Consider the following 26,351-nt stretch of genomic DNA (forward strand, 5'->3'; position numbering starts at 1 on the left):
CATCACATTCACTGCATTCAATACTTGCTACGAAGCTACCTTGCTACGAAGGCATTCTCAATGCAAAGAATATTTTCATAGGAATATAGAGCAGGGGTCTCCAACCTTGGCAACATTCAGACTTGTGGATTTCAACTCCCCAGAATTCCTCAGCCAGCAAAGCTTTGATGATATCAATTTCCAGCAAGCTACCCGGTTAGTTAGGGGCTGACAGAAATTGCCCTGCAATTTGTTAAATCTGACGTATTTAACAAAAATGGAAGGTAATTATTTCCTAACAGAAACGTGGAATTCATGCACAATCCTTTCTGTATATATAAAATGTCTGGTTTGAGTTTCAGTGTGTATGGATCCAAGGCAGGAGAAAGGAAACTGAGAGCGGTTGGTATGTGCTACACTTTGACATTGGTGATAGTGACTGAAAGAAGGGACAGAGGAACCAGAAACTTCAAGGGCAGGTGAGATAATGGGATAAACCACGCTGGAGATTGTTGAGAGAATGAGAGAAGGGAAGAGGTGATGTGATGTGTTTGTTCTTTGCTTATTCACCCTGTCTGGATTTTATTTTGTCCCAAACTGGAACCAAGCATTTTAGGGTCCAGTTCTGCCAAAGTATGGTTGGCTCCAAATGAATTCCTGCCACACAGTGGTTTTGTTCAAAACAAAGCATTTTCTTCATGTTGTGCAAACCCCTGACCTCCCACACATCTTTCAGTAATTATATGTTCAATGTGGGATTAAATTATGTCTTCTACTTGTGAAATAGCCATTGCTGCAGTCATATGGCGAACAGCACATTATCTTAGCTTTCCCCTAGCCACATTGTTAATCTTTAAGTATACTGTAAACCGCACAGTATCAATAAACTTTGTCCTGAATGGTAGACCCACACTGGTTTAACCCACACTGATTTTTGTCACCCAACCAAAAAAGAATATCAAGCTGTTATAATCAAATATGAAGAACTGTGCTCAGATAACTATCTTAACCAGACTATGGAGATATTCAACCCTTGATTTGACAAGTGGGTGTATCCAAATTTTGATAAGCCTTTGCACCATGGTTGTGCCACATGCATGTAATTATTGTTTCTATGTTCAATATGATTTATTTTTTTGGAATTAAAGCAACTGGTATTGATGTAACAATTTTCTAGCATCAACTACTACTGAACAAAACCTTTAGAACTGATGGAAAGTAATTTTGTTGATTCATAACCGTTTTCTTTCTGTATGGAAGGATGCAAGAAGTTAAATACAGAGGAAAGGCAGGTAATCCTGAGGGCAGCACGCTCTTCTTGAGGCTTTGTTGTTTTTCTTGAAAATTTGCCAATTTATCACCAAAATTCAGCTATGATGAAAATTCCTACTACACTTCAGCAAATGAATTTCAGAGACATCTTGGAAGTAGTATATGTAATATTTGCAACACATGTAGAATTTAAAAACGTGCATGTCAAAAAATAAAAATCAAGATTAATGGGTGCTGAATAAATGTAGACAATATAGGAATAGTCAGTACAAAAGAAGTAGCTGGCTTTGATCATATAGAATGAATGAAGGTCACATCACAAAAGATAGATTTATTTAACCACAATTTTCCCCCTTTCCTTCTTGTCTAATTTGTTTTGCCATTTGCAGTTTGGATGTTGCTTATCCCAAAATGAAATATTTGGTAGTTTGTAGGGAAACACCCATGTCATAGAGTTCTCATAAAAATGCTGACTGTACAGGCAGGCCCAGTCCCAAATACACATTAAGCAGATGGCAAGCAGATAAGATTCTTTTATCACCTTCAGGAAAGCCAGTATCCAACTTTTCTTTTACCATTTTCTTTCAGGCATGACACTTCAAAACAAGATAGGCTCTTCCACATTATTATTAAAAAAAATTATATTGGGCGGTATGTTAGGGAAAGTCTAGAAATTAGGGTGTTGACATCCGACAGTTCTCTGCTGATGTGCCTCTTGCTCAGTTATTGGTTTTAATTAAGAATCTAAAACAATATTGAAACTAGTGTAGGAGGGAATCCAGAAATGCCAAGGTAGGTGTCTAGGAGCACATTTAATATCCTGTGCATCACTAGGCCTATCCTTGCTCTGTGCTATGATGACAGAAATTAAGGCAATGCCTTCTAAAGGCTTACGGAACAAAAGCACCAGCAGAAGGCATCTATTTAGGTGCTTCTACTCTCTAAGAAGCCTTTAATTAACTGATGCATTAAAAACACCAATCTAAACATTTTGATGCAGCAAGGCGGAGACTGCTTGTAAAAATTGTTTTGCTAACGCCTTCCTGCTGTTCTATCGAAATGATTATTTACTTTAAAATAATGTTGCCTTGACAGTGTATAGTCCCTTTATAATACAGTCAGGATGAATGTGCATAACTGCTCTCAATTATTTACGGAAGAGCTTAATTAAAACTAGTGTTGACTTAACTACAACAGCAGGCAAAGTCAGATGATGCATATGAGACATGTTCCAGTGGTAATGTTTTGCTTTCACTATAAATTTAATTTGTTACTTGGTGATTAACATTTTTTGATTATTCCAGTCACAAACCTACCATTAGAGTGCACTGGAAAGCTTACAATATCCCTCTTATAAGAGATAACATCAAAGCAAGTAAGGCAAAGGTGCACATAAAATTGCATTAGTTAAATTAGGGGTTTTGGAACTGAGGTGTACCTCCCTTGGGGAGGTGCAGACACAATCCAGGGGACGTATGAAGAACTTTTTAGTTACATTGTTACAATACATCCATCTTTCCCAAAATTGCATTGTATTGTTTTCATTGTTCATTATGGAATTTTTGGGAGGAGGGAGGGGAAATGTCAGTTAAACAAATGAAATTTAAAGTCAGTTGTGCCCCAAATATCAGTGTAATAGCTGGACACACATAAGCAGTGAAAACCTTAAAATTAAATGCAAATACTGTAGTTATTTGTATTCAGATAAAACTGGCAAAAGCATTTATTTCAAAAAGTCACATGTCAGAAAGTTATCCTCAATTAAAAAAGAATCATAATGCTTTCTTCATGTAAATGAATTACCCAATAATACTTGTAGCAAACAAGCAAGATCGACTGCTTAGCAATTCAGCAATTGGCCAATTCTACTTGGTGGAAGATTATATTGAACCCTGTTTTCCTCACCTTCAAGTATGATAACAAGCTGGTTCCTCCATTCAAGTAAATAGATCAGCTTCAAGCAAATGATGGTTTCATGGCATGCTGAAGCAGAACATGGAAGGCTTGCTCACTTTAGACATGCATTATTAAGATAAAAAATGGGGAAGAGAACAATGGAAAACTCATATCAAAATTAAGTAAAATAGTGACATGTTCCTACTGAACAATAAAAGGCAAAATATTCAACATAATTCTGAATATTTGCATCTCAAACGTCTGAAGATTGTGTCATAAAAATAAAAGGAACAGCAAAATAGTTCTGAGAGAGGGAACCTATTATAGATTATTTATTAGCAGAGTTAACTATGGTTGTCAAGGTTCTATTTTTGTCGTTAAAATATTTAATGCCCCCCAATTAAATGTAAAAAAATTTATTCAATCTAATTCAATATGTGATCACAACAGAAACATTAAACACAACAAAAGAATAATGGTTTTGCTACTGAATTAAAAATAATTTCACATTATTCACAGTACATTTGAATCAAAGATACAGAATAGTTTCTGAAGTTTAACCACAGAATAAATTTCAAATCCACACACTGCACCAGGTGACATTATGAGACTATGTGTTATCTGTTTTAAAAAATCCAGCAGGTAACAAAGGGCTAGTGCTTATACCAGAAATAACACTCACAAGACTTTTCCTCAAAAGAATTTTACAAAGTATTTATAGCACTGAAAATCCTTGAAGAAATCCAGCAGTTTGCAAATACAGCTCCCTTTCTCTCTCTAATTCCAGAGTCCAACTGAATTAAACTTGTAATTCTTCTCAGTAGTTAGAAGATACAACTAGTATTCTATACTTCATATTTCTTCACATATTTTAATACTGGAATACTAGTTGGTCATAATATACATTTTATACATTTTTAAAATAGTACATTTCTATAGTTAAAATAATGTTCATTTCAGAAAATCATATTTTGTTAGCATTCATTATTGCAAACGAACATGAAGCCCATTTTGTTTGTTTAATTTCTGATGAAGAATTATTTACCAATTCTTAAAAAGAACAAGTTTCTACCATTTGCAGTGAATATTACACTGTTGAATCTAGCATTATCTAGTTCTCTAATGCTGCTGACACAAATGCCACCAGTAATCCCAGGAATTGGAATTGATTACATAGATAAATATGACTTCACACTGATATGCTTATTTCTTGTATCGAGAAAAAGATCGCTCAAGTATCATTCCTAAATCTCAACTCTTTATGTTCTAAGAAACCCCTTTCATTTACTAGAAAAGGATTTCACTATGTGCGTATGTAGAATTAGTACCATTACTCCAAGTATTTGCTGGGAGGTTCCATCAAAATCAAAGACACTTAGAAAATGTATTCTCAAAACAAAAGTAAAGTGCCAGATGTCATAGGAGTAAAATATTAAAACAATTCCTATTTAAAAAAGCCCTACTAGTAAATAGAATTTATATTATGTTTATAATTTCCTGAATACTTTTGGAAGTATAGGCAGAATACTTCTACATATAGCTTTATGTTATCAGTCCTGGTTTTGAATCTAACTTTTATATTTATCTTGAACTAATAATATCCATCATTTGACTGGGATTCCATAGTACATTGGTACAAAGCAATAACTCCAATATTGAAGCTTGGTTACAAGCAGATTGTGATTCACTTTTTTCATTTCACAGCAGGCAAATGATACTCAATTGTATGTAGTACAACTTACAATGAAAGGACTAAAGGTAAACCATCGGATGAAACTTTTAAATAAAAAAAACTTACGTTAATATTCCAAGTGCTTATTAAGAACAGGCATGTTCAGTTTTTAACATTCTAGAAATGTCGGCTATTTCGACAGGTAGTTTTGGACTAGCAAAGAGTTATGAATTTACTGCAATGAGCATACAAAAGATATTTCAATACAGTCTGCACATAATTTATTGACTTCATAAGTGTTTGGCTGTTTCAGAAAACCCCCAAAAGGCAATATATCCCCACAAGAAATGGATTCAGATGTCTCCTGCCACAAAGAAAAATACATTAATGAAAACAAATTACATTCTTAAGCTTAACAACTAAGTAGAATTCACCTTGACATTATATTGTCCTTTATTAGTCTATGTGGAAAGGGAAGAGATACAAAATGCAGCAGCATCTCATCCAATCTCGGCTCCTGTAGCTAACTAATAGAATTGTTGCAGAATATAGGAAATGAGATTATAAGAGTCTGACAGGCATACTGTAGTCATTTATGCACCTTCTTGCTCAGGGTAGTTTAAAATTTTCCGATGAGCTTGTCGCAAATATTGCTGCTGTTTGAAGTAGACTTTGAAAGCTCCTTTTATAGCAACAAAAGCAATTCCACCCTAAAAATAAAAGGGAACAATTATTCAAAGCCTACCAGAGAAATTCAATCTTTTTTTAAAAAGTGGCTTTTTATACACATTTGTAATATGCCTTGAAGTTAGGTTAATTAAAACAGTTTTATATAAATACTGGGGACATGCCAATCTCTATCATAATGTTATTCTGAAATGTTTCTCTTATAAAAAATATTTCATGCTGATTTTACACATTATTTTGGGTTTTCTTAATTCATTCACTGGGAGGGAGGTGTTCTTTCTGTTAATTTCTCTTCCCCCCCCACCCCTCCCCCTGTGTTCAAATGACCTTGAGGAATCAGATTTGGATTCTAATTTCTCTCAAGTTCTCAAACAATAATCCCTGGGTAATATTATGCTATAATTCTGGGCAGCAGCTACATTCACATGACTGCCCCTATCTTATTTTCTCACTTCACATTTTTCAATTTCTTCCATGAGCTCCCTATTCGGAAATTCAGCACCTCTTTCAACTTTTATTTCATGTCTCTCTCATCCAAATATTATCACTTATTTTGCTGAACAAGAGCATAATAGAATGTATTTATATTTTTATTCTTTGAAGTTTCATTTTCCATCCTTTAGCAAAGGTAAAAATACTTAATCCAGTACAGTGCTGCAAAAAAAATTAAGTCATTGTCACCTCATCAGTTTATTGAATATCTTCATCTATCTTCATCTCTTTCAAATGTCATCTCCTCTATTTTGATCTTTTTGTAATACTCTGCTCCCAGATTTGCTTTCAGAACACTTCAATATTCAACCTTAAAGCTGAACACTGGCTTTTTGCCTCATCTTGGATTCAGTCCACTCTTCCTGTCCAGGGCCTTGTTTCCTCACTAATCTCAGATTTTATATCCCAAAAGCTCCGTCACTGCTTGCTCTTCAAAGGACAGCTTTTTCTTTCCTTTGCTGCCTCATAAGTGATGCTGTTCATCTTACACTCTCTTAATCCCACCTTTCAAGCCTTTGACAAAATTCTTCAGCAGCTATCCTCCCAGTTTCTCAGTGGCAAGTGCTGCATTTCTCCACATCATCAAATTCCGTGTGTGTCAAGCTGCTAACAGCACCACGAAGCAAGATTCAGTCTTATTAATAAGGTTTAATGCCAGGAAGGGATTAGATTACAGAATCCTGGAAACTAAATAAGAAAACTGTTTTCTTAATTTATTAGTCTGTACTTTAATGAGAATTCTATATGTGTTGCCCAAATTTCTTTCTCATACTTTCCCTAACTAATGGACTGAGGCTTCATTCAATAGATGGGGTGAAATGTCCATTTGCTCATTTGCCATGTTTTTCAGTAACACATTTCATTTCCAATTCTCTTATAGTATATATTTGCATTTAAAGCTCCCCTTTATCTTCCAGTAGCAGTAATAAAATTTTAATTACGTTAAATAATAATATTTTGTCATATTTTTAATTATGGTAATTCATGTAACCTTGATATCAATAATTATCTAGATTGTATTCAGCTTGGTTTAGTTAATTGCTAAAAAGAATAACTTTTGAATACTGTGACTTGTGATAACAAGCAGCATAGAAGCTGCTGTTGTAAATTTATGCATTTATATAAAGTATTTTGAACCCTGATGACACATAGTTATGGCCATTATGATCTAGAAGACACTAATCTGTGAATCTCAGCCTTGGTTCTACATACACAACTCTGTGTAAACTGACTTTCTTATCTATTGTTTAGTCAAAACAATGAGTTAGGAATAAAAAACTGCATCTAGTTCAATGTTTCCCAATTTTGGCAAATTGAAGGTGAGTGGACCTCAACTCCAGAATACTTAGTACAATTTTTTTTTCAAAAATAAAATTATAACACAAAAGCCATTATCAAAACCATTTAAGAACCACTTGTGTTCATCTGCCATTGCCCAAGAATGTAATCTATTTATTTATTGATTTTACTGATTAGCCCTTGGGCCATAGGGCAGAGTTCCAGAAACAAATTATTACTAAAATTTGATAAAAGCAATTTAAAATGGAATTGGACAAAATACGATTTAAAATGAAATTGGAATAAAATACAGTCTAAAACTGAAATTGGAATAAAATACAATAATTTAAGATATAAAATATGATAAAATTATATTTCAGTGTCACCCTACAATCTACCCCAATCAGTCCCACATATGCAGATCTCAACTGAACCATTTTGCCTAAGTACTGTGCTGTGTTAAATGTTATTTTCAGATTCTGGCCACATGTAAGGTAAGTTGTTTTGATATGGGGATCTCAATGGGTCATTCGTTTGGTATAGAGGCCAAGGTACCTGACTCTCATCCTCTTATACAGGCAACAATCAAATAGGATGTGAGCCAGGTCTTCTACTTCTGCCCAAGAATGTCATCATTGCTAGCCACCTCCTGCATCTGGATTAGGGAACTGCCAGCCTCTTGCTCATTGAACATAACAAGAGGTCTGGGGACAGATAAGTTCAATTGCTGGGAAAGAATCTTGATGAAAGCCCTCTGGACCATATCAAATCCATGGTCTGAAAACCTCTCATTCCTGCAATAAATCATGTAATTATACAATAACAGGATTTCTAGGTATGACTGAAAATCAGTTCTGAATAAGGCAAGTCTGAGAATTAAAAAAGTTTCAATATGGACTTATAAAATCACTAGTCAGTCTTGTGAAATGACAGTTTTTAACATGAGGAAATCCTGCTATGACACATGGGTACATCTTACACAATAGATTATATCTCAAAACAGGTGGATTCACAAAAAACATGAAGGTAAGGTTATATTTGATAGTTTATAGTTAGCATGACATAGGAAACCAGCTATTTATTAGATAGGTCTATTTCGTGAAATAGCAATTGTGACTCATTAAATGATTTAAAGCTATGTATGCAAAATTCAGGCAACCCTGGTCAAATTGTATGTTTCAATGGCATTCTACACAAACAAAAGTTGACACAACCTCTACTTGATTTCTGTAACTTTGAATGTATATGTAACTTTTACATACAGTTCTTTACGGTTTTAAAATGAGAATTTAGGTATTTGTTTTACAGAATGTTATTTAGCAGAAGGAGTATAAAAACAATTATGTAAAGAGATGACAAATGGTTAGAAATGTTTCTATAATCTTGCAGTTTTACTTCTACAAGGAAACTTCAGCTTACCAAAATTGTTCTTTGAAGATTAGAATTAACACTGCTGAACATCAATTTTCCCACTATTGTGGCGATTGTGGGAAAGACAAGAGCTCCACATAGGATACGAGTAGCGGAGACATGATCTGCTAAAGGGTTAGCCTCAGCTGGAATCCGAGGAACAGGACATCCAATCCCTGAAGAAAAATACCATTGCTAACTAAATATTAGGATATATACATTAGACATTTCTATGCAACAAACTTTTCAATGCAGTATTTTAATTTTATTCACATTCAAAAAAATTTACACTACATTTTTGTACTAAATTTCATTAAACAAAGTATGAATTTTAATAATCCTATACAAAATAAGTTTATTTTTTATATTTTGGTTTTTTTAACCTACTTCGTCAATTGAGATAGAATTCAACCAGAAGCAGCAAAAACTGTGCTAGATAGGCTTTTCCTTAAGGAAGGAGAAATTTGCTCTACCATTTCACTTTTTCTCACTGAAACCAAGCCCAGCCTAGATATTCAAATTTTGTAGCATTACCTGGAAATATGCTGTTCAGTATCTGCAGTTTGTTAGAGTACTTTCGCCACAGTCTAAGAACGTAGTCTTCCCAGCGGATCATCTTTCCCAATATAAGCATAACTGGGATGGTGGGAAGTCCAATTAAAAGGAATAATGGATCTGCTCTCTCCATGACATCAAGGCCCTCTTTATGACCCACAACCTGACCAAAACAAAACTACACATTACTACATAACTATTACAAGCACCCCATTTTTATTAACACATAATCATTTTATAAAGGATTATTCAAATAATGTAGAATGTAGAAAAAATGCTTTTAAAGGGTTCTGGCGATCCCAGCTGAATTGCCTAATCGCCAGAACCTTTTAAAAGCATTTTTTTACAGCCTCTTCGGCCAAAGAAGTTGTAGAAAAAAATGTTTTTAAAGGGCTCTGACAATCCCAGCTGAGCCGCGTGATCATCAGAGCCCTTTTTTTTCACTTTTAAACGCATTTTTTTCAGTTGAAGAAAAAATGCTTTTAAAAGTGAAAAAAAAAAAACCTGATGATCGCGTGGCTCAGCTGGGCATGGGTGGGGATGGCAGGGATTTTTGCTATCGGTTCTGCGAACCACCCGCCACCATCACTACCGGATCAGGCGATCTGGTCCAAACTGGGAGCATTTCACCCGATATATAAAATCTCCCTGTGTTAAGCTTGACTGCTAGTAACCACATGAACATGTCCATGTGGTTTCATAAAAACAGTATATAGAGGTTTGACACTGGCTTCTTTTGCGGATTTTTTTTTAAGAGGCCAGACAATGGAATGGCTCTCAAATGTTATTTATGGCAGTCTCTTATTTCTATTGGTGGTTTCATATCCAGAAATGAAGTTTTTTTAAAAGATTAGTCAAGATCAGTGAGTCATTGCCACTTTGTCACAAATGTCTTTACCAGTTGCTGAAGTAATACAGGTAATACTTGACTAATGAGACTGGATTTCCAGACATAAATTACTGCATTTAATTTGAGGCATTCACATGAGCGGACCTGATTTTACATCATTTTTTGTAGCAGTCATTAAGCAAAACATTAAGGCTGATAAACAAATTATGTGGTTGTAAGTGTGAAACCATTCTTCTGAATACATGTTTTTTGCTGGCAAAAATATTGCAAAATGCATTCATTTGTCTGTGGGATGTTGCAATTGGTTGTAATGACCCACTTGCAAAGTGCCCAAAATGCAATCATGTAACTATGGGAAGACAGTGTGTGATATAATGTTTTATGATGTCCAGAAGTGCTTTATGGACCAAAAAACACATTCCAGGCCCATCATTATTTTGAATGTTGACCAATTGTAAATTGAAAACTATCCGTAGACTCATAATGAAAAAATGTAAGGCAGCTCAAAAGAAGCAAAACTCCCACAAAATGAGGGAAGGGGAACAGGGAACATAATCTGGACCTAGGTGTAGTAAACTGGGTTTTCCAATCCTGCCTTAGAATTCTCTTTCTTACCCACCCTCAAGGGCGTCTTCAGCAAATCTCTAGCAGTTTCCAGCTCAATTACAGTAATTTAACATTTAGAACATTATCTGAACCTGCATCACTGTTACAGCTCCATAGGTGACAGCTGTCCAGTAGATAGAGCCCACCATTATTCCAGCTGCAGCAAATGGACAGGCTTTTGAGATAAGACGATCTGCTAAGTCCAAGACATAAACAACTGGACCTATAATGTAAAGAAGAAATGAGATTCTGTAGCAATCATCATAAGCTGACAAAGGAGCAACTAGGCAAATGAAATTTATGTTTTATTAGTAAATTTTATAATTGTATAAATTGTTTCTTTCTGCAGAAGTATATTATTGAGCCTTTCCAAGTAACTTGGAATACATATCTGTACATCTGTAATACATATATATAATATATATAACAACAGAGTTGGAAGGGATCTTGGAGGCCTTCTAGTCCAACCCCCTGCCCAGGCAGGAAACCCTACACCATCTCAGTCAGATGGTTATCCAACATTTTCTTTAAAATTTCCAGTGTTGGAGCATTCACAACTTCTGCAGGCAAGTCGTTCCACTTATTAATTGTTCTAACTGTCAGGAAATTTCTCCTTAGTTCTAAGTTGCTTCTTTCTTTGATCAGTTTCCACCCATTGCTTCTTGTTCTACCCTCAGGTGCTTTGGAGAACAGCCCGACTCCCTCTTCTTTGTGACAACCCCTGAGATATTGGAACACAGCTATCATGTCTCCCCTAGTCCTTCTTTTTATTAAACTAGACATACCCAGTTCCTGCAACCGTTTTTCATATGTTTTAGCCTCCAGTCCCCTAATCATCTTTGTTGCTCTTCTCTGCACTCTTTCTAGAGTCTCAACATCTTTTTTACATCGTGGCGACCAAAACTGGATGCAGTATTCCAAGTGTGGCCTTACCAAGGCATTATAAAGTGGCACTAACACTTCACGTGATCTTGATTCTATCCCTCTGTTTATGCAGCCCAAAACTGTGTTGGCTTTTTTAGCAGCTGCTGCACACTGCTGGCTCATATCTAAATGGTTATCCACTAGGACTCAAAGATCCCTCTCACAGGTACTACTATTGAGCAAGGTGCCACATATACAGTACCGGTATACGATATATTCTTAAACAATTTAATCTGAAAATGGGGGAAATTGAAAACACTAAACTGGTAACCTAACTTCTTGCATCATGATCTTAAAAACAATATGTGGTATATTGTTCCACCCTAGTTTTTCTCCTTCATTTTATTTTCATCCTTATCACAATTAGTAACTGTTCTTAACTCATGGACCTCCATATATGGCTTTCTTATTGTTTCAAGTGATGCCATGCCACTTTTTTCCTCTTTGTCCATTTTGCAATTAGTCTTTATTCTATGTTGCTCAAATACAGGCCATTAACAGAAATTCTCTTCCAATGCTGCTAAATTACCTAATAATTCTTCAGTGTATTTGCACTTGGATTCGGGATGGTTTAGCCAATCCTGAATTAGCTGATTAAGTTCTCCCCTCGCCCCCCTGCAAATAGTGAACTAAGCAAGGAAGGAATAGCACAGCATTGGAATTTTTTAATGTACCTTATTTAGTCAAGTAGAGGAAACACCACTCAGATCATCCTTTCTTTGACTAGATATCTGAAACTGATTGTGGGCCATTCTAATTTTATTTCCAAGGATAAAAGAAATGTTGGGGGAAGTGGTGAAAATGCTTTTAGTGTAGAGATGCCCAACAAATTTACAACTACAATCACCTATAAATATTAAAGAATATATACTACAGATGTTAAAATAATTCCTATAATAAAAAGAGCATTGAAACAAAATTAACAAAGAATAGATAGAGAATCTTAATCTTTTGGTCTTCTGGAAAGGTATTATAATTTGGTTTCGCTTGTTAGCTTGAGGCCCTAAAGGGAAGCTCACTGCTGGATGTGGCTGACAGGGTAGGAAGATTTCATCCTCTTTCCTTGGTTCTAATTTGAATAGTTTTTAACTTTTTTTTTGGGTCAAACACAAAGAATCCCTATGTTAAGTTGCAGCACAGAAGATTTATTGAAGCCTATACTCAAGAATCTAGTTAAGTAATAGTTAGCATTAAATTGGCACTAGATAAGGGTCAAAGAAATTCAGAGGGGGCTGGACTTGGATTGTTTGTGGCAACGTAAGGGTTCTAAGGCAATAACATGTTTAACTGCATCCCCCAGCTCTGCCTGCTCTTTGCCTACATTTTTCTATTTATGGGTTTTATGGTTGTATTGTAACCCACCCACACTCACCTTATTGGGGGCACAGGCATCACATAAATTCAATTAATAAATAGAAATTTATTTAAAACAGTAAAAAAAAACTTTGCAACCTGATCTTAAATAATTGACAAATTATGAAAAGTATATGCCAATATTTTAATGAATATATTTTCACACAATATTTTTCTTAAAATCCAGTCTTAAATTATTTCCCTTCTAAATTAAATTATCTAACCAAGCTGAGCAAAATCCTTATATTTCCTCACCAAAATTACACCAACCGTTCTAGCCTTTTAATTAAGTAGATTGGGTTACTGTAAAATATATTTAGAATAGATTTATATTTAAGGCAGTAAAATTTAGAAATGCTATATACTATAGGTAAGGATACAAAGGTACTGGTTTTAAAAAGTGAAGACTGTATGAAAATGGATCGGTCATACTGTGTATATTTTTTTGCAGTCTGACTTCTGAAGAAAACTTCAGCATTTTATTCAGCTGCATTTTGAGTATACCAATCTAACTACAACCTGCCTTAATGTGAAAAATAGAGCTCATTTATTTTCTAATATTGACATCTTCAATAGAGTTCTGAGCTTTATAAATAACAAATATTTACAAAAAATAAACAATGTGTATTTTACAATAAAAGATCTGTTTAGGGCAATATTTCAGCTGCTAGACCCTGAAAACCCCGCTCAGTTTGTAGTATTCCTTAGGCATAGAAGCTGGCTATGATCTAAGCCAATTATTCTTTCTTAACTCTAAATTGGAAAGTTTAAAAAAAATCTACCTACTAATTTGCATGTGACGTTCGATAAATTATCATAATCTTTAATAATAGTAGTAGTAGTATTATTATTATTATTATTATTATTATTATTATTATTATTATTATTATTATTATTATTATTATTATTATTATTATTTAATTTTTATACCGCCCTTCTCCCGAAGGACTCAGAAGAGAATTTGAAGAGAATTTCCTGCAATGGATTGATTTAGGATAATAATGATAATAAAGTCAATTGCAAAAGGCAGTTCTACTTGGAACAGCTTACATTCTGTGACAATACCTTTTATACAATCAAACAATATCTGCCTATCCCGGGTCTGGGGAAATACTTGAGGGGTGAATAAAAATACCAAATCCAGCCTAAACATCTGGCTAGCAGTGTGATCAACCATAATAATTTTACAATTTTACATTAAAATTGGCAGATTTCTGTGTGATTTTTTCCCCAGCATAATTGCATATTAAGGAGACAAAATGATTTATAAGCAAACACATGTAATGCTGACATGGACTAGAAACGGATATCTCTGTTGAATTTTTATACTTTAGACATTTATACCCTATGTACTTTATTACTGACTTGTCGTCTAATAATAATTCTTCCCTAATGCCATAAACTACACTGAAGATCTCATGTAGGATAAAGAACTTAATAAATATTAAGTGTTAATGAAAAACCCTAAAGCTTGCCACACCATATCCACATTTTCAAATACAGGAGATTTGTACTTAAAACCTTGGGAGGAAAAACCTGTTTCAGCCAATATGTGTGTCTTACCTAGCTTTGGAAATACTATCAAGTATTCTGCATTGCACTGTGGACAGGCAACTCGAGCTGTACTGTTTCCTCTTTGTTTTTCATCTACCCAACGCTGTAGACATGTTTGGTGAACCCATTTTGTAGAGCCTCTACATCTGCACGGTCTCACCCATTCGGCTGTTCTGTCATCCTCATCAGTAGCAAAACAAACCCAGCAACTCCTGTAATTCAAACACAACTCTTATCTCAGTTACAATTACAAACAAGAGCAAAATATCCTCATTTGTCTCTATACTTTCTTCTTTAAAAAAAACATTTCAATGTTTTTATTCATCAAATAACAACACAGTAAAAATACCAAATGAAAGCCTCACATCTTTGACTAGTATTTGGAAATCTGAGTTCCAGCGAGAATCTTCATCAACTACTACGTCTTCTTTGGCAGAATCAATCTATTACAGGATGAGTGTCTCTTCCCTGATGTTATGGAACGTGATGGTTATAACATCCAGATTACATCTACTCAACCCACCAGAGCAGAGAGGAAAGGAATGTCCCCTCTCCTAAGAAGATACATCTGATGGGACTAGAAGGGCCTTCTCCATAGGGGTACCCTCCCTTTGGAACATCATCACTGTAAATATTAGACTGCCACTCTGGCACTCTTTCGCAAGACCCTAAAGACCTGGTTTTGCCAATGGACCAGAATGGGAGGGAATCCATCAAGTGGTTTGTTTGAATGCTTGTTATTGGGGGAGAGATGAGAGTTGGGGGTTATTGTTTTTACTTTTTTATATTATGTTTTTTATTATTTGTAACCCATCTCAAGTCACTGAAAGTGAGTGGGTAGCTAAATAAATAAATAAAACAAAGAAATATGCAACGTAAATAATGCAACAATATTGCGTGCAAGAATTCTCTTTCATGCATGGAAGAGCTGAACTTGGCAGGAAACTTTTCTCCATCTGCATGATGACTCTGGAGATTATTTAACAAGTGCAACTGGAAGCAACAGGATTGTGGTCATTGAATGAAGCAGTCAGATGGGCATTTCACTTAGACTGCTTTGTTCACTGATCAAGATTCTGGTTACAATTTTTGTTGTAAATCAAGTACTTAATTGTAGTTTGAACAGGTAGCCAGGAAGTAGAATGAGTTGTCATTGCAGTCATTTGGCAAGAATGTAGAAAATATAAGGCATTGGTTACTCTAAGGGATGAAATTTGTCAGAAAATGTATCTTTTTTTTTTATTATTATTATTATTATTATTATTATTATTATTATTATTATTATTATTATTATTATTATTATTTATTCGATTTTTATACCACCTTCTCCTGAAGGACTCAGGGCGGTGTACAGCCAAAATAAAAACAAACAATACAATATCCAATTAAAATACGAATTAAAAAACTTATTACACAATTGGCCTAAGACTTTAAAACATATAAAAATTAAAAACCCATTAAAATTCATAATAGAAGTTTAAAAACCCAAGAGAAATTTAAGCCAGCCCCGTGCGAATAAATAGATGTGTTTTCAATTCGCGGCGGAAAGTCCGAAGGTCAGATATTTGGCGTAAACCAGGGGGAAGTTCGTTCCAGAGGGTAGGAGCCCCCACAGAGAAGGATCTTCCCCAGCCGACATTGTTTGGCGGACGGCACCCTGAGAAGTCCCTTTCTGTGTGAGCGTATGGGTCGGTGGGAGGCATGAGGTAACAGTAGGCGGTCCCGTAAGTACCCAGGCCCTAAGTAGGCGTTTTAGAACGCCTATATTTTGAGAGCTTTTGGCAATGTTCAATACTATCAAATATAATGTCTCCCTGGATCCCCTGAATGAAAGAGGGTTGGATATTGTTTTATAATGGCTCCAGTCTTATCAGAGTGGGCATTTCCCCCACATCCTGGACATAAACTGTTTCAACTCCTACCCTCAAAACGACGCTATAGAGCACTGCACACCCGAACAACTAGACACAAGAACAGTTTTTCCCTGAAGACCATCACACTGCTAAACAAATAATTATCTCAACGCTGTCAAACTATTTACTAAATCTGCACTATTAATCTTCTCATCGTTCCCATCACCAATCTCTTCCCACTTATGACTGTATGACTGTAACTTTGTTGCTGGTAATCCTTATGATTTATATTGATATTGATTGTTCCTGATTGCTTATTTTTACCCTATGATTATCATTAAGTGTTGTATTATTAAGTGTTAAATTGTACCCTATGACCATCATTTGTGTTGTAAATGTTGTACCTTGATGATCTTTTCTTTTATGTACACTGAGAGCATACGCACCAAGACAAATTCCTTGTGTGCCCAATCCCACTTGGCCAATAAATTCAATTCTATTCTATTCTATTCTATTTTCTATTCTATTCTATTCTAACTGTGAGAAATAGTTAAGTCCATGATTCAGCAATGCAGAGTGCCATATGACATGGCTTCCTTCTTCCCTCCCATATTATTTAATATCTGTGTGAAACTGGACAAATATAGATTTGGGCTGAGATATCATTAATACATGGATAATACTATACAACTGAGAATACTCAGTTGTACATTGCCACTTCAGGCTAACTTGGATACAGTGTGGAGATCCTGATTTTATGTCTAAGGCTGGAAGAGACGAGATGGGGCCAAATCTTGCTTGGTGCACATGGAGATGACTTCTGAGGATCTAAGATATTATGCTATCTGTCCTCTAGAAATGCTGAGCAGAAAACACTGAAGAGGGCACTAAAGAATATCCAGTGACACTTGGGTCACATGAATATAAGTAAGCAGCTGGAAAGCATCTCTGATTCTTTATTAAATTGAAACCGATAAATTAATCAAACTTAATATGTTTAACTTTTATTAAATTTTAATTTAAATTACTCTGAAACTAAAACCCAATGTTTAATAACAGCTTTAGCCTTCTCAAATTCTAAGAATAATAGATGTTTGGGTGAGAGGAAGATTACATATAATACTTGTCCATCACTTAGGCCTATAATTGCCAAATGATATTAACTAGAGGAGCCAAGTTAAACCCTATCTGAACAAATAAAATTACTAGCTAAACGTTGGCTTCAATTCTGAGTAGCTTGGCTCTAGTCTCAAGGTTGCATTAGGAACATATCCAGGTTTTTAAAAAAACACATCTTAAGAAATCTTGTTGTGCTTTTTGAAGTTGGCATAAGCATTTAAGGCCACATCATACAATAACTGTGTAATTAATTCTGCAGGAATAATTTGATGGCAACAGGAATAAAGTTGCTTCCATGCATTTAATGAAGTCTTGTAAAAGTGCTGCAGCAGCACTTCTTTTCTGTCACAGGAAAGGCATAATAAACATAAGCACTTTTCTTTTAGAAGCCTGAAAAAGAACTTAGATAATTAAAAAAAATATAACTTGCTCTATGTCATAGTTGTCTATATGTCACCTTCCACTTCCTGGTACTGTTGGAAAGCCACATGATTTCTGTCTTTTGATAGTTAATAAGCAACTGCATCTCTCTACAGCAGAGGTGTCAAAACTGGCAACTCGCAGGCCAGATGTGTCACGTGCAGGCCACACCCATCCCACCTCTGCAAAGGCAAAAAAATTGTGATATGTCACAGGACATGATGGAGTTTGACACCCGTGCGCTACAATGTTCAGTGAGACTATTAAGACCCTCCTGGGTCAATGAGAAAATAATGGTGTCTTAAGCATAAACCAAAATAGGTAATTTTTTAGCAATGTCTAAGGGGCATATAGTTATATAACTATAATTACAAGTTATTCTAATCAAGGGAAAAAAGGACATATTCATTATTTTTTATCTTAATAACTCACAGTTAAGTCTTGATGGCTACGTCATATAAAGTGGAGGAAAGGAAAAACACATATTGGAATATTCTTGAAGCAACTCAACAGACTAAGTGGGTTAATGTTCATTTGAATGACAGCAAAAATAAAAGCATCAGTGGATCATTATACGTACTTATCAAATAAGTTTAAATAATACATACAGCACCACAAATAATGGATGAATTGCAAAAGAACTGTATAATTACTTTTATAGTCTTAAACCTTTAGCACAATATGAATAAATACTATAATGGTAAAGGATTGCTTTCTGTCAGATGATTTATCTTGTTATTGATACAGGAGAAAGCTAAATAAAACCACTGAAATAAGAATCTTAGCTCTTGCCAAATTTTCCATTTTCTTGTAATGAATAAAACATTACTTTTAGCTAGTACGGAATCAGACAGCAACCTAAAATAGAAAGAGTTTCCTCTGTCAAACAAAACACACTGTCTAAAAATCAGCTTGTGGTCCTTACTATCTCTTAAGAAAGGTACAATAACCTTTCATATTTTAAAGTTCTTGGATATGGTTTATTATATCAGCATTGGGAAAAGGCAGGTTTTTAAAAAAATTCTATGTATCTATTGCTTTTTAAATAAAATACTTATAAATGCAAAAGATAACTTTTCCCATTTTTTTCACTTACATATCAGTCAAAGATATTTCACTGAATGATTATAAACTTCCAGAAGTGGTCTAAAATTCTTTCTTCCAATCAATATATTTATCAATATATAAAAAGCAAACTGATCATATTTTTATTTTCTAATATTCTATGCTACAAAGTTGGCTATTACTTGTGTTCAAATTTTACAGAAAGAGATTTATAGAAATCAGAGAGTCAGAATCACTTTTCAGCTAGTGTGAGAGTTACACTGACAAGTTTTGTTAGCCCTGTGTGTGATAAATTAGGATAACACAAGAATATATGCATAGTCTTTTTACAAATCTAACAGCCATTTCAAGGTGTCAATACAATTATTACCTTTCATTTTTATGTTAGTTGAGGAAAGAATAGATTTGTACAATTCACAGCATTTCTATGCAGGATGTAACAATCCAAAATATATTGTCAGACATAAGTTTATTTCTTACTTTTATCCTGCCTTATTATTATTTCATTATTTTTATATTTAAAAAAACTCAAGATGATGAACATACATAATACTTCTTCTTCTGTCTATTTTCCTACCAGAGCAATCCTGTCAGATGGATTGGACTGAGGGAGAATGATTGACCTAAGGTCTCCCAACTGGCTTTCATCTCAGGAGGGACTAGAATTCACAATCTCCTAGTTCCCAGATTAGTGCTTTATTTACTAGACCAAACTAGCTTTCTTTTGAAGGCAAAGAGTTTACTTTCCCCTTTTTAAAATTGGCAAATAATAAAATAAAAACAAAAAAGCCTCAGCAACACTCAATGTTATGCAAGAAATGCCAAAATTTTCAACTGTTATAATTTTTGTGAATTTTGAATGCTGACTCATTTGTATTTGACTGACATTTATATCCTAGTTGCTCTAACTAAAAATAGAATTAGACTGTAAAGAAGAAGAAAAAATGTATCTAAAAATAACTGCAACATTTTAATGAGCCAGGATTTCAGTATATCTGAAATTAAGCATTTCACTATTTTTTAGGGTATATTCAAAGCACTAGAACATATGTCTTGGCTTTCAAGAGTAAGAATAAAGCTTTAAACTGAAGCACAGCTGGTACAAGGCACTGTTTTGTTCAGAACAGAATGAAGATCCTGTTAAACATACTGAATTATACTTTCAAGTATATTTTAATCTACAAGATAGTAAACTTCAGTTTTTAGAATTGAAAAGCCATTATGTGAACACTCTTAAGAAGCAATTTAAGCACCTAATCTCAATACTATTTAAAGATTCTACAAAGCTTCCTATTGTAGCACTAAACTAAAATGTGCTTTGTCATTCTGTCAGTAACACTACTCAGCCACTCTTTCTCAGCACCTATCACAGTTATTAATTTATCTTGTCAGTAACTTCACAGAAAAAATAAATGTGAGATAAAATGCCTTCTTAAATTAATCCTGCTTTGGGGAAGGCGATATTTTAATAAACATGTGAACAAAGAATCTAAATGCTATTGACAGAAGAGTCTTGTTTCACCTGTTATGTAAAAAGCTTAAAACATTTATTTTCTTTCTCAGAATAAACAGCAATGTGCTACTATCTCTAAAATAATCATATTCTAAAAACTGCATTCTGTGTGTTTACATATGGAAACCACTTAGCATTTGGAATAATTTCTCTTTACACTCCTTTTCAAAATAATTGCCATATTTAAAGAACAAAAAAAGATTTCAAAATTATTTTTCTATGGTGTACAATAATTATGTGGTAATTAGCTTTAAAAATAATGCAGTTGCAAATGGCATCTTAATATTAATCTAAGTACATAAAAAACTACATAAAAGCAGAATCATTTATTTTTTAAAATGGAATAAAAATATCTACTATCCTACAATAACGTGAATTATCATGACTTGATGACAATATATTTAATAGTCTTAATTATCTGTCAGATAACATATTTAGGGATACAGCCCACCAGCTCTTGAATTCTAAATAGAAAGTCAGTATAATATTTTTGCCTCTGTTACGTAACACTGCAAATACTGCTCAGCCTTTACAAACATTGATAGAAAAAAATGAAGAATGATTCTTTACAGTAAATGGCAGAGAATGACAATGCACATTTAATATAGTGCTGCTGTATGAGGAAAGTCTATAGAATAAAATAAAGCTTAAGTGGCTGCAAATGTATCTAGTATACATTCTAGGGAAAACATGCAGGGCGTAGCTTTTAAAATTCATGTAACTGGAAAGGAAAAGTGCAACAAATAGAGCAATCGGAACCCTTTCAAATGCCACCCAATAGGCCTCTCCCACTGGAATGCACTGGATAAGGTTTTGCTTTCACCTCTGGTTAAATCAAGCCCGGTCTTTCCTTTTTTGGCTTCTTCTGTCACACCAAATTCAGTCCCATGATGTTCTGTTTTCAGGCAGTTATCCTTCTGGACAACAGACAGAAGAGTTCTAAGCCTTTTTACATAACTGTCCCAAAATTCCTTTGGGATAAAAAAATGCAAAGGCAAAAATATGCAGAGCATGTTTTTTGAAATCTTTTCCAATTAATTTACCGCAGTAGCCATAGGACATGTCTGAATTTTGTTTTGTTAAGTAAAAACGTGTTGCATCTATGTGTATGTGTGTTCTGGGCCATTTCCCATATGGATACAATAGGCATTTATTCTTATCTTTTTTTTGTCCACTCCCAGCTGAAACTAATCTAATCTATTTTCAACCATTATCTTTATTGGGGGGAGGGGGGGAGGTGATTTCTAACTTTGGTCCTGTTTTGTTTCTGAAAAACAAACAAGAGTCCCAAACCCCTTTGTATAATTTCGGTCCATATTTTGCTAAATTGGGGAAAAAGAGAGACACAGATGTAGTTTGACTGACTATGTGCCATCAAGTTGGTGTCAACTCTTGTCATCCACATAAATCTGGCTTTTCAGGACTTCCCAGAGTGCACTCATCACCACAGCATTGGAACGTTTCTCCAGAGACCTATATGCAATGCATCCAAAGTATGATAATTTAAGCCAGGTCATTGATGATGTAAGTGAGAAATCTGGACTGTTTCATTTTTTAACTTGGCTTTCTCCACAATACTATCAATTTTTTTTCGAACAGTGGATCTCAAAAATATCAATACTTCCTAACTTGCTGCTTTAAAATCTACCTTTCATTTCATAAGGTGTCAAAGGGAATACCAATGCCTGCATTATTCTGATCTTTGTAGAAGAGAAATTACCTAGCCTTCGAATATTATTTCCAAGACCCTCATGACTACTCTGCTAAGTGTATATGTGTGCACACATACACACATATACTATAATGCTATTACAATATCAATGCAAAGCAGTAACATAGAATTGTTCTGTAAACTTTGCCTACCTAACATTAGAATGATTATTGGCTCAGAAAGGGGTCTAGTGATGTCTTATGTTTTTGCAAGTGACTCGAGGATTAATGGAAAGTATCTACCTTGAATGCCATATGGAAAAAAGATATAAATCACCATAATAAAAACATAGTATGTGTTATATCCCAAAGATATGGGATATATTTGGGATATAACACATACTGTGAATTGAAGCTATGTTTTCATCTAATTTGTCTGATGAAAACTGATGGAACAAATGCTCATGAAGCATCTGAATGACAAATGAAAAGAGGATGCGTACAAAGGTTTTGGGAATTGGAGAGTGATGATAGTGTTCTTATAACAAAATTGACTAAATATTGATTTATGTTTTAAAATTTTGTTCTTCTATAGATTTAGAAATGTTAGATTCTATTAGACTTTGAGAATCATGGGGCACAATATTAAACTAGATGTGGGAAGTCTTATATTCTTATTTGGCCACAAAATTAAGTGGTGACCATCAACCAACCATATATCCCTAGATCTACTTCATACGATTGTTTGAAAAGTAAAGTGGATGTGACAAACCCAAAACCATGAGACCTTGAATGAAAAGTTTCATATCAAAATATTAAATAAATATTTCAGTATGTGGTAGATCTTTTAATTATTATATTGCTTACTGTAAATCAGCACATTAAATAACAGCCATTTAGACACATTTCCCCCCCTTCAAAATCTAACATTGTCCAATTAAGAGTATTTCAGGATATCTGATACTGTTTAATGCAACATCATGACTGGAAATGTTTTGGGATTTTTGTATACTTCTATCAATAAATAATTAAAAAAACCCTTCAGATTATACATTTTTTATCATGGCTTTACATAGGGAATAACATTAGAAGTGCAAAGCAGTATATAAAAGCCCCCTATACTCTAAATAACTGTAAGATTCTGTTTACCTACTTTCTGCAAAACCTGTATTTTGCTTTTGGCTTAATGTCATTGTTTATGTTTCCAACATACAGACATGAAAAAATAATTTAAAACAAACATAATTTGGTTATTTATTTTTATAATCAAAGACGAACTCCTAAAAACTACATGTCCATTTTCACATATATATTGTAGAAGTAATAAAGAAATGGTTTTGGCACGGCTTTCAAGAATTTTTTTTTTAAACTTCCAAGTCTAATCTATGCTACACATGCTCTTTAGGGTAAAACGGCCATTGAATTTAATATAGAATTTAATGAAGTGTGGGAGTATACCCTTAGACTTCAGCATAGTTATTGCATATATTTTACTTTTCCTTGCTAAAACTTGTTTTTTTAAAAAATCATATTAATAAAAGTGATACACCACCCTTAAACTACATTTACAACTAACTGACCCCAAACTTATTTATCTTGCTCCCAATAATATCCAAGCAAGTGCCTATAGGATGTCCATATGATATGAGCGCAATTTTATGTTTCTGCTCATATTCCCTAATATTGACATTTCTGCTTTGATCTTGATTATAGCTAACATAATTTATAGCCATTCATAGCTTTATCTATGATTTTGACTAGTTTCCTTTTTAAAAACCACCCAAGTTTGCTCATATCATCCAATTATATAAGTTAGACACTTACAATTCTTTACTGTAAGATAATGGTTTATATTATATTAAAATGATATTTATACATCATTTAAACAGTATATTTTAAATAAAACCAAGAGATAAAACAACCAAAACTGCCATACAGGTTCAGAGCAATGGTCCGCCAACCATAGGATGAAAAGATTGTTCGGTAACTCACAAACCACCAGTTATAGTATTATTATTCCAGATCTATCTGCAGAAGAATAAAGGACTCTTTACTTGAAGGTTATGCACCATAATTAGCCATGCTGGTGCATTTTGGATAGGTAAGTAAATATTTTTAATTTCCCAGTACGACACACAGAGAGACTAACATATAGCCATCTTGCTAGCTCCTGACGGCTAGAACCTGGGTCTACCCACTACTAATTTAGCACTACATCACACTGATTTTCAATTACACATCAATCCCTCAAAAGTATTGCCCTAGATTTTGTAAAATTTATATACCACTTTGGAACATAGGATTCTCTCTCCTACCACAGTTGATCCTACTGAAAGAAAATAGATTTTTAATTAATCAACCTCTGAAGCAGTCAAATATGAAAAGCATGAAAATTATAGATGTTTGGTTTATTCCAATGATATCCTTTCTGATCAAGAGATATTATATTTACCCCATGATAATATCTTTTCTTTTATGTACACTGAGAGCATATGCACCAAGACAAATTCCTTGTGTGTCCAATCACACTTGGCCAATAAAATTCTATTCTATTCTATTCTGATAGATTGAATAGACTAACAGAAAGCCAGATATCTAAGTTCCTACAACTGACCCAATCATCTGATGCATACAATACTGCACAAATCCCACAAAATCCCATTTGTAGAAAGGTTTTGTATACTACCAATCCTAGATAGAAAATGTATCGTTATATAATTCATTCTACCTTGAATTCATCTGTATAGGAGTGGGGGGGGGGAGGGAGAAGCCTTATCAGGTTCTTAGTATTGTAGTTCTGCTAAGCTGTCTTTTTCTACCAGGTAATACTCTCCCAGTTTCTCAGCATGTAGCTTCTCCTGCCACTGTAATACTAAAGTTAGAGACCATGGACTTGATTCCTTCATTAAACTTGGTGAAAGTAAACGCCATGCAGATTGACTTAACATTAATTTGTTTTGCATCTCTCTTTGTATTAACACCTGATGCCCAGGCTTACAGCCATGCTGTAATCTTAATTCTGTCATTGCTGTCACTGCAACATTTTCAACCCAAATGTTTTTTTTTCCAGTGATCACAAAACGAACAAGATCCTGTGTGTTGATATCATCATATTAAGTCTCTGAAGCAATCAGTGCTGAAGGATAATGGCAAAAAGAAGGGAGGGAGTTAAAGCTCCATATTCGATACAGTATCCAAATTCAGTTCAATTCCACTAACTTCCTTATTCACCTATCTGGGATGTTTCTGTTTTTTGTTTTTTTTTAAAAAAAGCTAAACTGAGGGTAAACAATAATCAGATTAAATGCATTCATAAAATCAAGTCAATGCCATATATAAATGCATTCATAAAATCAAGTCAATGCCATAAACGAATTAATATTACGACTTCTAAACTGCTAACGGTACATAACATCAACTCAATTTCAACTGGAATATACGTTCCCAAAGGAGAGGGGTGGCTGTGCCCGAGGTGTCATTCATTTCTGCTTTTGAAAGATGCCGCAACCGCAACAAATTACAGCCCACAGACCTCTTTTTCCTTCCTTCCTTCTTTCTTTCCTTCCCTCGCTTCCTCCTAAATAAGCTAGCCTCTATTTCTTACCCGGCCCCTTTATTCTACCGGCCTCTCTTATTGTGGCCGCGTCTTTCAGCTGGGAGGGGAGGGCATTCCCAGAAGCTTTCCGCCCCCCCCCGCCGCGGTCGGCTCCGTGTGTCTCTGCCCCCTTGACGCACCTCAGCAGGTCACCCGAGTCGGCCGTTACTCGTCCCCCCTCCCCGCATATCTTTACTCCTGCTTGTCTTCTCCTACCTGTCCAGCGTCTGCGACACTACTAAGCCCGTCTGTTCCGACATCCTCCCCGGGTGCGGGAAACCCGGGGGCTCGGCTAAAACAGGCGCCAGCAACCACTCTAGAAAGTAAGGCCCCGAGCCTGCCAGGAGGAAAGGGGAGGGGGGAACCCAAACCACCACAACCCGGAGTGGCCCGACACGCTTTCCCTCGCGGCGACAAAAGACGCCACTGAGGACAGGCGCCACTCACACCTGGCAAGCTCCGAGAGTGAGCGAGCGAGCGCGCGCGCGCGCGAGAAAACGAAGAAAACGGGAAGAGAGGGGGAGGGGAGGGCAGAAAGCAAGGCCGCGCGGCCTCCGAGGAGCAAGAGACGAGAGGGAGGAGCGAGAGCCACTGCGCACGCGCCGGCT

General features: G+C 35.0%; 1 protein-coding gene across 2 annotated transcripts; it reads right to left on the reverse strand.

Annotated features, from left to right (window-relative positions):
- Window positions 1–2,939: 2,939 nt before the first annotated feature.
- Window positions 2,940–26,324, reverse strand: MARCHF5 (membrane associated ring-CH-type finger 5). Of its 2 annotated transcripts, none has more exons than XM_058187135.1 (6): window positions 14,894–15,730; window positions 14,538–14,740; window positions 10,790–10,920; window positions 9,221–9,404; window positions 8,696–8,862; window positions 2,940–5,529 (listed from the first exon to the last, which is right to left on the reverse strand). In XM_058187135.1, coding segments are annotated over exons 1-6 (804 nt in total). In that variant the 5' UTR covers window positions 14,896–15,730; the 3' UTR covers window positions 2,940–5,412. The 2 variants fall into 2 exon arrangements, with proteins under 2 accessions (XP_058043118.1, XP_058043117.1); XM_058187134.1 differs by lacking the exon at window positions 14,894–15,730 and adding an exon at window positions 25,960–26,324 and having other exon boundaries at window positions 2,941–5,529.
- Between the last annotated feature and the right edge of the window lie 27 nt (window positions 26,325–26,351).

The sequence above is a fragment of the Ahaetulla prasina genome, chromosome 6 (assembly GCF_028640845.1).
Source record: "Ahaetulla prasina isolate Xishuangbanna chromosome 6, ASM2864084v1, whole genome shotgun sequence".
NCBI lineage: Eukaryota > Metazoa > Chordata > Lepidosauria > Squamata > Colubridae > Ahaetulla > Ahaetulla prasina.

Excerpts from the sequence above, each read along its gene's own strand:
- MARCHF5 (XM_058187134.1), bottom strand. The coding sequence starts at position 26,003 with ATGTCGGAACAGACGGGCTTAGTAGTGTCGCAGACGCTGGACAG. Across the intron at positions 14,741-25,959 it reads GTGTCGCAGACGCTGGACAG|GAGTTGCTGGGTTTGTTTTG; the intron begins GTAGGAGAAGAC and ends TTTGAATTACAG. Across the intron at positions 5,530-8,695 it reads ATCTTCAAAGAACAATTTTG|GGTGGAATTGCTTTTGTTGC; the intron begins GTAAGCTGAAGT and ends TTTTATTTTTAG.